The sequence below is a fragment of the Octodon degus genome, unplaced genomic scaffold, assembly GCF_000260255.1.
Source record: "Octodon degus isolate 3935 unplaced genomic scaffold, OctDeg1.0 scaffold00112, whole genome shotgun sequence".
In the NCBI taxonomy this organism is placed as follows: Eukaryota; Metazoa; Chordata; class Mammalia; order Rodentia; family Octodontidae; genus Octodon; species Octodon degus.
The window spans coordinates 4156228-4170856 of NW_004524688.1; the positions used below are offsets into that span (position 1 = coordinate 4156228).

Here is a 14629-nt window from a genome sequence, read left to right on the forward strand (position 1 = left end):
GACAGAGACAATACACGTTGGTGACATAGGAAATTCAGTGATTATGCACACAACTAGTAGAACAAGACATACAGGGATGTGTAAAATATACAATGCACATTAAAAGCTTTTCATTATATATATATATATATATATATATATATATATATAGTATACATATATACTATGTTTCAAGAAAAGCATGAAGTTATTCATCTTAATTTATAAAATTACTGTCCTTAATTTATAAAAGCCTCATTAAAACTGACAAAGCTCTAAAATACGGACAAGAGGATGGACAAACACCACAAAAAGATGATTCACAAAATAAATTTAAATAGCAGTAAGACATGGAAACGTCAGATTTTCACTTAACCACTAGTAATCTAACACCTAAAGTAAAAACAAGACCACTCTTTCTAGCCATTTTGTATTTACAAAGACTTTTCAGTAATAGGTATATACTTTGTGTCACCTATGCATTCATACATTCTTCCCTGGAAGAAATTTTAATAGATACTAAAATGCCAGCCAACAACCTCTTGTGTGCCAAGAGGCTCACTACAGTCTAGAATAGTAAGAACTACCAACAATTTAGATGGTTTAATATTTTACTAACACTACACATGTTCATAAAGCATTTAGGTGTGCCTGCTTCAAACTAAAGAATCTCTTTCCCATTGCTGTATAATTAGCAATTAATGACTTGTGTTCTCAGAGCCACAGAGTCCAAATCATAACAAATTATGACTCTAGTTTAGTGCACGGTGATAGACCTGATCTAGTTTTAGTTTTCAGCATATGGAAAGCCAGTTTTTCAGTCCCATTGTCAAAGAGGCTTTCTTCTGGTGAACACGTTTGGTCCCTTTGTCAAAGATAAGGTGGCTAAGTGTTTGTTGTTCTGTCTGCATCTTCTAATCTTTTCCACTGATCCTCAGGTCTATTTTTTCTGCCAGGGCCATTCTGATTTTATCGTAGTAGCTTTGTAGTATAATTTCAAATCAGAGATTGTGATGCCTCCTGCCTTGCCTTTGTTGCCCAGGATTGCTTTTGCTATTCTAGGTCTTTTCTGGTTCCAGATGACTCTTAGGAATGTTTTCTCTAAATGGGTGAGGTATGCTGATGGTTTTTTGATCGGGACTGCACAAAATCTGTGTAACAGTTTTGCGAGTATGGCCATTTTCACAATGTTGGTTCTTTCTATCCATAAGCAAGGAATATCTTCCTATTTTCTGAAATCCTCTGTGTGATCTCTTCACTTCAGAGTACTGTAATTTCCATTGTTTAGCTCTTTCACTTTGTTAGATTAATTCCTAAGTATTTCTTTTTTTTTTTTTTTTTTGATGATATTGTGAAGGATGTTGTTTCTCTAATTTCTTTCTCAATGAGTTTGTTGTTTGTGTACAGGAATGCTATTGATAAAGTAAAACATGGATTAAAGATATAAACATTAAAACAGAAACACTAAATCTACTGAAAGAGAAAGTAGGTATATTTCTTGAAGACATAGGGAGGCAAAGAATTCAAGAACAAAAACCAAACTGCGTGGAAAATACTCAACAACTAGGATTTCATCTTACTGAAAAGTTTTTGCATATCAAAAAGAAATCAACAGAATGAAAAGGAAGTCCACAAATTGGGAAAAAAATCTTAACACTAGTCACGCTATTATCTAGAATATATAAAGAATTTTAAAAATCAGTTCCCTAAAATTCAAAGACCCAATCCAAAAATGGACATCTATGATGAATAAACATTTCTCAGAGTTAAGAAATACAAATGGCAGATCAATATATGAAAAAATGTCCATCAGTACTGGTCATTTGAGAAATGCAAATTAAAACAACACAAAGATTCCATCTCACCCCAGAAAGAATGGCTATTATAAAGAAATCAGCTAGTAATAAATGCTGGAAAGGTTGTGGGGGGAAAAAGGAACCATTCTCTACTGCCAGTGGAAGTGTAGACTGGTGCAACCTCTATGCAAATCAGTGTGGAGATTTCTCAAAAAAACTGGGATTAGAAGTCCCATTCAACCCAACTATTCCACTTCTGGGTATTTTTCTAGAAGAATTGAAAACATCATACCACAGCAATATATATGCACCTGCATTTATAGCAGCACAATTCACCATAGTTAAATCTTTGAAACAACCCATCAACTGAAGAATGGATAAAAAATATGTGATATTTTTATACAATGGAGCATTACTCACCTATAAAGAAAGATTAAACTCAAGAACTGTATAGGTAAATGGATGCAACTAGAGGCTCTAGTCGTAAGTGAAATAAATCAAACCCACATGTGTAAACATTGTATTTTCTCTCTTGTGTAAAAACCTAAAAGTAAATAAACTCTGAAAAGTATAACAGATAATAGTAAAAGGGAAAGAAACTACACAAAAAAAATTAACAATTGGTATGAGGGAATGGAGTAAAGAAAGGAAGGGGGGGAAATCATGTATGTATATAACACAGGATAGTTAAAGTGATTGTACTACTAATTTCGTGTGTGTGTGTGTGTGTGTGTGTGTGTGTATGAAATTACTGGAATTTTATTTGCTTCAGGCTTACAGCTTGCAACCAAAGACACTGTGCAAAGAAAGCAAAGATTAAGTACACATTAGGGAGACAGAGACAATACACGTTGGTGACATAGGAAATCAGGTGGACAAAAGAAGCCATCCATGTACTAATAATTTCTATTGCCTTTTTGAAGTCACAGTTAATGCTTAAAATGTTTATTTTGACCAATTTTACATGCTTTTATCTGGTTATCTGAGCAACTACACTGAAGACAACAATGTACAACTTATCAACCACTGTTGAATATCTATCATCTTCTGTATCGTTTCTAATGTCTTATCTATAAAAAAAAAAAAAAAAAAACACAAATTATGAGACCTGGCTTCAGGTACTCTGTATTAAAACATCTCTTGAGGTCCCACATTCCCTATTTAGAAATGTACATCTATTTTATAAGTTAATTCCAAAAGAAATTTACATAAAATATATAACACACCACTTCAATGATGGTAAATATGTAGTTAATAGATGTAAATTTCTTACCATTTCTGCATTAAACCAAGAATTATAAAGCTTCCACTACCACTTCACAACTAGATTATAAATCCTTTGAAGCCAGGGTATACTTTACATTATGCTTTATTTACATAATAAAAAAGACTGGCTGGGGGATTATAGGAATATTCACAAGTGATAACCCAACTGTGCTTACATCAACAGAAAAGAAAGAAAGGGCCAACTGGTATGGAGGATTCAATTTATGTAAAGAAATCAAGATGAAAACATTTGGGAACCAAGAAAAATTCAGTGTAGATGGGGATTAAATCCAAGAGGAAAGGGTTCAACAGGACTGTTGGTCTGGACCTCAAGCTTAATACAGTCTCAAATTTGGCTGCTATTGAGAGGTAAATCTGTATACAGACTCAAGTCAAGTCTTCTCTAAAAATGTGGCCTCTCAGTAACACTCATGACCTTAATTCTAGCTAAATCTGAGGTAGGGCGATCTCTAAATCAGATCCCTGGGCCTGCTTATTGAGTTAGTCCTCACATTCCCCATTTACCACTGGAGCCCCCAATCTAATGCCAGCACTGCAAGAGCGCAGACACAGCTGGATAAAAAACATTTATCATCAAGTGAGTTTTCAAGCGAAACACATGAATGGAGGAGAGACTTCAGAGCTAAGTAGCAAAGTTCCAGTTTTTAAATTTCCTTCACATGGTCAGACTAATTACTCTCCCTTTCTGTCCCTCAGTATTAACTTTTCATTTTCAGTTCTAGGGTTACAGTCTTATGACAAATGTTTCTGGTATTTCCAAAGTAATTTTTCCCAATTTACTTTTAACATCTTACTTCCTTAGATAAGAGTGTAATAACACAACTTTTTTTTTGTATTTTTCTTTCTTTAGGGAAGAGTCTACAGGGTATTCAGGGTCTCACTACTAGATCAGACTCGTAGTAATCCACCTGTTTTTGTTTGTTTTGTTTTCTCTTTTAATTTATTTTTTTTATTTATTTACTTTTTTTTTTTTGGCAGAATCAGGGATTGAACTCAGACCCTTGAGCTTGCCAGGGAAGCACTTATTCCACTGAGCCATCTCCCTGGCCCCTTAATTTTATTTTAAAGAAGAAAACATACAACAAAATTTCAAAGCAATAGGAAAGAAACAATGGCTAATACATTGCATACTGTAATCTTCACAGAACTGAGTGTAAGAATATAGGCATAAAAATTGTCCAAACAATATTAGTATAAGCTTTTCTTTTCAATGAAGTAAAAAAAAAAAAAAAACTAGAACAGCTCTCTTGTATATATCTTTTTCCTTTTCCCTTATTTCTTTTTTCCTCCCCTCCCCCAACTGAAACTTAATAACTTGAGTGGCACTGGGATATCACACAATGTTATGGGTTTACATGAATGGAAGGCTGAACTAGGAGAAAATGTGAGAGGGAGCACTTTCACGATGTAAGCTTTTTTGTTTTCCAATAATTTTATTGAGAAACAAATAGCAATAAGACCGTTTCAAAACCAATTAGTAGGACAGTTTCAATAATTAATACATTGCATATTGTTCTTAGTGGTTATTCACTGTTATTCACAAGAAGCAGACATGATATCCTGCCCACAAATGCTACTAGAACAAATCTTTCTATTCACTGAATTAAAAGAGAGTAGCTGTATATCTATCCTAACTATTCTGAATATACAGATACAAAATGGTCATTCATTTGTATCCTCTTTTTTTGTTTAGTTTTGTCAGAGAAGAGTATATCACTGTCACTTAAATATTGTAAGTGCGTGAATTCAGCAAAACATTCCAATATAGTCCAGTAGTCCATAATAGTAGTGCGTTTTCCATAGGACTGGCAATGTCCGAAGTTGTTGACTTGAGCCTTTTACAGCTCAGCATATTAATACTTCATTTTTATACTTTCCTGCTGGATGGTTAAGACCAAGATAAAGCAAGACCTATATAACAAGAAATGTAACTTTTGTATCTGCCAAGGTCAGTCAAATCCTCTCAGAATTTATCCTGAAACCTGTACCGCAGTTTGTAGATCCTTTGTCAGTGTCAGCCATGTGGATGAGTCACAGCCATTGCTTGACCAATTTGCTCTGTGAAAGCCTGAGAGAATGTTTTCCTCTCCATGTGACTCTCCTTGGGCACACTCTACATCATCGATCACTTTCCTCTGTGGTCCCATAATCTCCTTGATGATCCGCCTGTTTACAGCCTCCCAAGAACTGGGATTACAGTTACACCATCACGCCCAGTCTCAATTGCCAGCTCAGCTTGCCCCAGGGGTAGGGCCGGCATAGCAGGCTCAGGGATCAAACCCCGGGCCCCTGTGCCTGCTTGCATGCACTTTAATCTGCTGAGCTATTTGGCCAGCCCTAATAACACAACTTTTAAATTGTTTGTTTTTATTCAAGACATGTGTATTAGTCAGTGTTCAGTACAGAAACAAAATTTAATGTAAGATACACAAATATGTAAGGAATTTACAAGGTAGGCTTACAGTGGTCACTTGTAGAATCAAGTGTGGAAGAGTACAAAAGGGCTGTCTGTGGGCTGGAGAATAAGTGCTTGCCTGGCAAGTGCAGGGTCCTGAGTTCATTCCCCAGTACTGAAGGAAAAAAATAAACAAACAAAAAAACAGCTCTGAGAAAATACCAGTGGACTGATATCTCCAGAACTGTAGTCAAGAAGATGGATTCATGAGACTAACTAAAGATCAAGTAGAGCAAGAATCATATAGGACTGACTGAATTGATGAAAGATGACTGTAGGTTTTGTTTGGAATATTGCTGCTGTTATTGTATTTGAGGGTTTTTGTTCTGTTTTGTTTTGCTTTTTAAGTTATCTGCTATGGTTTGGACATGGTCTGTTCCCAAAGGCTCAGGTGTTAGAGTTTGGTCTCCAGGATGGTAAAAGTTGGACCTTCAAAGATAAAGCCTCGTGGAAAGTCATTCAGTCAATTGTGGGTGTGTCCTGAAAGAGATTAAGGTCATTTCTCTCAGGACTGCAGTCTCACTCACCTTCCTGTTTGGCACGTGATCTCTCACTCATCTATACTCCCACTGCTGCTATCCACACGAGGTGATGTAGCCAAAGGGACCTACCTCACCAGAGCCTGCTCATGTCAGGACTTTTAGCTATCAAAGCTGTTAGCTAAACAAACACCTTTGCTTAATAAAATTATCCTAAGCCATTTCATTAAAGTAATAAAAGCACCAACTAATACATTACAGTTAACTTATGAGCTATAAATTAGAAGGACAGTTCTGCCATTGTTTAATCATAGGAAAATGAAATGATAGTTTGTAGATACAAACTGTAGTGATGGGGAAAAGATATACATACACACAGATAAAACCCAGAAAAGAAATATACCAAAAATACCTAAGTATTTTTAGATATCAGGGTTACAATTGGTTAGTTTTATCCATTTAAAAATAAAAATAATCTAAGTTATAAAGACAAAAGTAGCTAATTAAACAACTAACTTCTACCTGAACAACTACAGGAACTTCAAAAGGAAAAGACAGCTGTGCGCAAATCTTCTATAAAATCCTACAACTGGGTGGCAGAGATAGCTCAGCGACCTAAGCACCTGCCTAGGCAAGTGCAAGGACCTGAGCAAGGATCCGGGTTCAATCACCAGTACCACATGCCATGCCAGTACCGCCCCAGGCACACTGAGCTGGCCACCAAGACCAGGTGTGGTGGCCCACACCTGTAATACCAGTGCTGGGGAGGATCTCTATGAGTCTGAACTGAGTAGTGAGACCCTATACCAAACACATAAAAATTTAAAACTCTAAAACCACATACCAACTTTTTGGTTGAAATTATATAGGATAAGTTAAATTGCATTTTTTTTGGTGATACCAGGGATTGAACTTAGGACCCTGCGCTTGCTAAGCAAGCAAATTATTCCACTGAGCTATCTCCCTGGCACAAATTACATTCTTTTAACCAATATGAGTATACTTGTGCATGCATAGTTATGCTGAAATAAAGTTGTAAAGAGAAAAAACACACACACAAAAAGACTGAAAAACGTGAAATAACTCCCCCCAAATCACACAACTAGTAACTGAAAGGTAAAACTGAAAGCCAATCTAACACCGAAATATATGCCCCAACCAATATATTCACTGCTCATCCAATTAGTGAAGAGCCTAGTTGTTAGGTGCTATGCCTAGAACTGGGATATAATAGACAATAATGTGCCTACCCTCAAGGATTTTCATGTTTACTGATGGCAAAAACCAATAAACAAATACAGACATAAATACAGAGCTACAAATGATGGCATACTCTACGGCAGAAAACTACAGGTAATTCTTAACACACAAACAGAAAGACCACTAATGTAGGGGAAAGTGAGAGGTGCCAAGGTGGCAATGGGAATGCTAGCGAGAAGATCTGAAGCAAAACTGCCCCCTCCTCCAACACACACACATAAACACTTGTGTGAATGAAGTCAATTTCCCCCTACGGATTTCTCTATTTGGAAAACTTTAAATAAGGATCAGCGTGTCAGAAGAACATGAACAAACGGGCTAAGGTACACTCATATGCCAACCCCAATTTTATTATAAAATTAATCCAAAAATTTAAGCTGATTTTCAGTTCTTTCATTTTAGAAAAAGAAATCAAGAGAACAACACTGTCCAAAAAGCAAAAGACACATTATCACTCTTACCTTTGGGTAACAATGCTGTTTTTAAGGAGGAAGTACTGGATTCAAATCCCATCTACATTCTTCAAAATTTCTTTTGCTCATTCAGCAGATTAAGAACTTGTTCTCCTGACTCAGTCTCCAGGGACAAGGTACAAACTAAAAGAGCACCCTTTTTATTTTCAGGAGAGCTATCTTTTTCAAACTGATTCACAACCCATCAATTTAGTAGGTCATGATGAATAATTTTTTTAAAAAGGATTATCCATACATCATATAAGTTCAAATATTTCATAAAATTTTTATTTTTGCTATATAGCACATACATATTGTTGCAAAACATATTTATCATATGTCACAATAAGTTTAAAATCCACTACCACAGATGAAGAGTCAAATCTTACTGTCTACTTGAGCAGTAAGGCAAGCACAAAAAAGATTAACAACTTGGGGGATAAGTACAATGAATTTGGGGAAGACTTCTTACTTTTTTCTTAGCGCTTTAAAAAAAAAAAAAAAAAAAACCAAACAAACAAAAAAACCACCTTTCACCTTTGCTTGATCCTATAAAGTCTACTTAGTCTAGAAAATGCGTGAGCTTGAGCTGCAGCTGCGCTAGAGGAATCGGCTGTCTGAACAACACCTCTGACTTTAGGTCTTCCCCAGTGAGCAGTGTGGCAGAAAATTCTGCAGCTCAGCACCACCACCAATAGTCTACTCACATGCATGACAGCTTCCACTGAAACAATCTGACCAGCTTTAAAGCATGATATTTATTTTTCTTACAGATATCTTGGTTCTTCTGAAATAATGTTGAAATGAAGTCCGTTTATAAAACATTTTTGATAGATGTCTAATATATTCTTAATAGCCTTCCCTGCTGCCACTTTTAAACATGGCATCCACAGGATCCATGAGACTAATATTTTTACTGATATCTGCAAAATACGCTAAGTGGAAAAAAACTGTGTGTGTGTGTATATATAGATATATAGATATCTATACACACACACACACAATACACACACACTAAGTGAATGGACTTATAAATAAAAAATCTTAACTGTATGTTAGCTAATATAACAATTAAAAGCAAATGGCACTATTATATAAGTCTGAGATCTATGGCGATCTAAGAATATATGTAACAGTTTTTGCTGACAGACTGTTAAAATTAAGCCATTTCAAATACACCTCCAAGAAAGGGTAAAACAGTTTGACATACATATTGAGAACAACCATAATTTTTAAATAATTGTACAAACATAAAAAAAAAACCTGTCTCTATTGACATTGTTTCTAGTCTACAAAGTTTGTCACTCAAGATGAAGTGAATATTCTCTTCATGTATTACATGGAATCTCAACAATTTTCAATTTTATATAGTAATTTAAAGTAAAGTCACTTAAAATTATCAGTTTACCAATTAAGAATTTGGTACCTATAATCAGGTTTTTATTTTTAAAAAATTAGTACATAACCCTTCAATTGTTTCCTATGCAAATACTCTTTTAATGGAATACTACTACGTGATTTTTGTTGTTGTTGTTTGTTTTATTTTGGTTTTTTTTTTTTGTATTTTAGGGAAGGATCTATAGGGTGTACAGGATCTCACTACTAGATGGGACTCATATTGATCCGCCCGTTTACAGCCTCCCAAGAGCTGGGATTACAGGTGAACAACACCATGCCCAGTCTCAATTGTTGTCTCAGCGCGTCCCGAGGGCAGGGTTGGCATGGCAGGCCTGGAGATCAAACCCCTGACCCCTGCACCAGCTTGCAGGCACTTTAATCTGTTGAGCTATTTGGCCAGCCCTTGGAATAATACTGAGTATCAGGATTCTAAAAAGCTCTACCAAATTAATAGTTTTAAGAACAAATAAGAGAATATGTTCATTCACATATCAAGAAAATGAGAATGAATCTAGCATAAAAGGCAACTAACTGGCCAAAGACTTCTTTCAATCTGTTTTCCTCTGGGAGTTAAAAATCACTATCTAGGACCAAACAACTCCATGAAACGGACTACAGGTTTAGGTTAACTAACTTGTGGTTCATGACTTCACAGAGTATATTTCAATTTTCAAACTGAGCATTTATTTCTCTCCCCTAGCTCCAATCTGAAAAATCCTAATAAAGAATCTTAATGCTCTGGTATGGGTCAAAGGTCTAGTCCTATAGCCGGGAGTCTGTAAGAAGAGAGAGAGCAGCTCCAATTTGTACTCTGTAGCTAGAACCAAGAAAGAGATGCTGCCAGTGGGGGACAAGGAAGACAGAGAGGCAGGACGGAGTGACAGTACCAGTGGAGAGACATAGGTGCTGAGCACCCATCACAATCTGGGCTAGCATCTTCTGCAAATACTGTTTTGTCATCCGCTTCTGGCAATGAACATAATGAGAGGTATGCTGTAGAGTAAAAGCACTTTAATATCTTTTTACTAATACTCAGTTCCTTGCAAAAGACTTTTCATTTTTAGCGTATTTTCATATTCTTTTAAAATACACTTTTAATAACTGCTCAGAATTGTAATTATTTTTTAATTTAAATTTATGGTTTAATTCCAGAAAAAAAAAAGACTTCTTTTTTTTAAACACAACTTTCAAAAACAATTTTACAAAAGCACCAACCACTGACATTCTTGTCACAATGTTTTCAGGAACTAAGCCAAAGGATTTTTCATGGGAGGTGGGGGGATTATTGCGCTCCTCTGAATCTTACATTAGTAAAAATCTACCCTTCCATAGAAGGTTTTCTTAAATGTCTTTACAGCCTGCGTAAAGATTACAAAAATGAAAACCTAAGAACAGACTGTCTCCCTACCTTTCATACTAGAAGTGAAGGCTGTGATTAGCAGGAATGTAAGCCAACTGCTCCAGTTTGTTATCACTAGTAACTAAGATCATTCAAGGCATTTCCCTTATTAATGTCATAGTTACTAGTGAATCTCTTAATCACACTTTGGCTTTGGACAGAGTACATGCAGTGGATCACAAAGCTGAGCTGCTGTGCATGACAAGGTGAGGCTCAGCACGGATACCTTGCTCACACAATGTGAGGCGAGCGATAAAGGCCTAGAACCGTCAGCCATTCTTTTCTCTTTGAAGAAACTATTTCCAGCTGCCTATTGATAGACAATCTTAAAAGTCTTTAAACAACATACCACCTGTTCAAATGAGAAGACAGACGAGAGAACACCATGAGTACAAGCATCATCATCACCGAGTAATGGGGAATTATTCAGAAACAACAAGTTATTAAGGCAAACATATCCAGAAAGTAAAGGCTGTTATCACTATTATTTCTGTACACATCAGAACAAGACTTGCAAGACACCAAGAAAACATGAGAAGGAAAAAGAGCAATTTCTAACAATGGAAGGGAGTCCAGTCAAAGTTGTCTCCATTCAAAACATGAAGCTTCTGCCACCACTAGATCTTTGTCACTGCTGTCAGGTGACTTCTCTCTGTCTAAAGCTACCCCTACCACAGGTATATACTACTACAGTGGTCTGGAGTTCTGCCACTACCAGTGCTGCATGGTCGGTCTAGAGCGCCACAAGACCGATGATAGTAACATCCAACATCAAACTGGAACAAGCAAGCGCCAAGGGTATTCCAGCTGAGAGATCAAAGTTCATATGAGCCGTAGTATTCAAGTACTCCTTTTACTAGTGGAACCCATTTTTTCAACTGAACTTATATGAACTGCATTACATAAAATAGCCATTGGTTAAAAACAAGCTATTGTTAGAATCATTGGCATGTACTTAGAAGATCAGTAAGAACATTAAGAATCTATTTAACAGAAATATTTTAAATGAAGGTTACAACAGACTTAACATACATTTTGTTCCTTTTTTTTAAGTGCATAGATCCAAGAAATTACAAAGGTAAATTGCTCAGATTAGTTCTCATAGCTCTCCTGTAATTTCAGGACTCTCTTAAAACTGACCCAGAAGCATAAAACAGATATTATAAGGAATGTCTATTACAACATTTAATCAGTAACAAACACCATCTTCACCATGAGTTCTTCACCAAAAGGACAGGAAGTATCCACAACTGACAATAAACAATAAAACTATAATAAAGTACCACTCACCCTGTTTTGTGTTCTCCAATCATTGCATAACTCTGGCATAGGGAGGAAAGTAACCACAGAGCAGATGTACTGGGCTGCCTGGCATCTGCTGCAGCGGTGTACTTGCAGTACAGCTCTGGAGGCCAACATGTACAGGCTTGACGTCTACCAAAGACCTGTGCATTAATACAACCTTCCTAATCAATGACACACAGACAGAAGATGGCAGTGCAGCTTTATTTGGGTCTGCTGCAATCCCAGTTAACCTGGTATCACAGATGACCACACTAGTGCTCTCCAAACATAAAAGATTTCAGGTTAGCACATTTTGAATGTACAGTTTGAGATTCTTTCAGATAGTTAAACATAAAGGAAACATAAAAGAAATTCAAGGAGACAACTGGAGAACCCTGCAAAATCTTTTCCCAAAGATCCACAGTAAGTTTGTCAGAAGTCAGCTCTGTGTATTGAAGAAATAATGACAATGAAGGCATAAAAAGGGCAAAACAACAGCTTTATCAAGTCATAACTGCAATGTTGCTAAGAAAAAGATTTTAAGATCTTCTTGTTCCGTACACTGCTGTTCACTAAAAGTTGGATGAAGCCCATTACCCTGACCTATTTTTATTACAATAAAGACAGAAAGCTGGCTGCAAAATCAAGGTTTCTTGTTTATCAGTGCAAAAGCACTCATTTTAATAGCTCATTTTCATTTTTCTGCCCTTCTAATTTTTACCTAAGAATGTTCAAGTTCATTGCCCCCCAAAAAAATTATATAAAATTATAACTTCTAATCTATACACAATGAAATCACATTTCCTGATAATTAAAGCATGGACTGGACAGCCAGACCTTTGTTCACTACCAGCCGTGAAACTTTGGACAAGACACTTAACCTTTGTGCCTAGGTTTCCTTGTTCATAAAAGATAGATAATAATAGGAGCTATCTCACATAGTTGTTGTAAAGGTCAAATGAGTGACAAGCAGCAATTTTGTGAGTGCTAAGCTTTTAAGCATTTAATAAGTGTCCAAAATTATTTTTAAAGAAAAGCTCCAAGGAGCCAAAATTGCTCAAACTAAATTAACAAATTTACATAAGAAACTTTCCGACAAAATTTCTAAAAAACGTCCGATGAATTCAAAAGAAATTCTCCTTACACTCTGTACCATTATTTAGGAAAACTTTAAGTTCATAGAAATACGTTAGAATCAAGACAGTGCGGCAATGACTTTCTTCACAGTTTATAAAGCTGTGTTCGGGCCGACTGAGAGATGACACGCGAGAATAAGGCTGCTGTATTCAGTTTTAACCTCAACTATGGATTTGTTTAAAACTTCTTAAAGCAGGAAAAAGAAGGGACACTTAGCTGACTTGTTCCTAGAACCATACAGGAGCAAGATCGCAGGGAGGAGCTGTGAAAGTAGTTTCATTATAGGAGACAGGGGGCAGCAATTTGCAAGTTGGCCGTAAGATGCTGCGAGGCTAGAACTAATAGAGTATTAGAACACTCAATCATAAGCATCTAAGAGAAAAGTTTTTAGTTAATTAAGAACAAAGATAAAATTAATAGAGCCTATGAAACAGAATACAACTAAATACTCTGGGTGCAAACGTTTCTCCTTAAGATTTCCTGCGATAGCAAAGTTTTAGAGAAATCAATCCTTACAGGCACGTGCACCGCGACCGCTGAGGGACAGCACAGCGCAAGGCCCTCAGAAAGAGAAACCAACCTGCGTCTGAACAGTCCCGAGCGCCGTTCCTCCTCGGGGACCACGCACTGGGGCGGGCGGGACGACGCGGGGCGGCAGCCAGGGTGCGTCGGCTCCGCGACTCTCCCGGCCTCGAGGGGGGCGGAGTGAGAGACCACCTCCGTCGCGCAGGGAAGCGACGGATCCCCGAGCTCCAGAGGCTCGCGGCGAACGCGCGGCTGGGCTCCCGGCCCCAGGCCCTCGCTGCGTGCGGGGGCAGCAGGGCAAGCCTGCAGGGAGGGCCAGCGGGCTGCACCCTTCGCCGGACCGAGTGGCGCGCGACCCGCCAGGAGGTCGCTGTCGCGGTGACCGGGTCCCGGGGCTGCCGCCGCGCCCCTTCCGCCGCCGCCAAGCCTAGATGCGTCCCTCCCTACCTGAGAGGAAGAAGTCCCCCAAAGCCCTTCAGGCCCCGACCGAGCTTCCGCCGGCCATCGGCTGCACAGGCCACTCACCTCGCCCCCAGGCTGCACTCCTGCTCGGGTTCCTGCGGCGGCGGCGGAGGAGGAGGAGGAGGCGGCGGCGGCGGCGGCTCTTCCATGGCGGCGGCAGGGGTGACGGCAAAGGCGGGAGGGGGGACCAGCTCGGCGACGGCTTCTCTCATCCGTGCACAGAACCCTGCATGGCCGCGGCGGGCAGTAAGCTGCAGCCTAGCTCCAAGGACCCGAGCCCCGAGTGCGAGAGTGACTCGGCTCCGCCTCCGCTTCTAGCCCGCCGCAGGAGCTACGCGTGCCGCGGCCATCTTGGGAACGGCAGCCGGCCGGGCTACGGCGGGCGGCTAGGGACAAGCCTCCCGGGGCGGCGGCGGGCGCAGGAATCTGAAGGGGCGGGGACGCGGGAGGGGTGGGGCGCAGGAGCTCGGGTCTCACAGGCCCGCCAGGTGTCGGCGCGGTGCTGCCCCGGGCCGCTCTTGCGCCCCTCCAGCTGAGGGTGACGGCGGGGAGCTGCGGGGCAGACCCTGGCAGGCGGGGGGCTGGGCACCCTGCGGCTTCCAAGCGGTCCCTGGGCGAGGGTGGGCGGCGTGGGCACCGGCGTGCTCGGAGGAGGCGATGCTGTCGCGGCTAGGCAGAGACCGAGGGCTGCCAGCGCTTTGTAAACGTGAGCCAGC

At 39.2% G+C, this 14629-nt stretch overlaps 1 protein-coding gene across 6 annotated transcripts in view; it reads right to left on the bottom strand.

Annotated features, from left to right (window-relative positions):
- Window positions 1-14274, bottom strand: part of Map3k4 (mitogen-activated protein kinase kinase kinase 4) — a 137489-nt gene extending 123215 nt beyond the window's left edge. For 5 of the 6 annotated variants that reach the window (XM_023699265.1, XM_023699266.1, XM_023699264.1 and 2 more), the window contains exon 1: window positions 13977-14274. In XM_023699265.1, coding sequence (XP_023555033.1) covers window positions 13977-14125 — 149 coding nt within the window. In that variant the 5' untranslated portion in view covers window positions 14126-14274. Of the gene's footprint in view, window positions 1-13506; window positions 13528-13976 lie in introns of those variants that run through there. The other variant, XM_023699270.1, reaches the window with a different exon arrangement.
- Window positions 14275-14629: the final 355 nt, after the last annotated feature.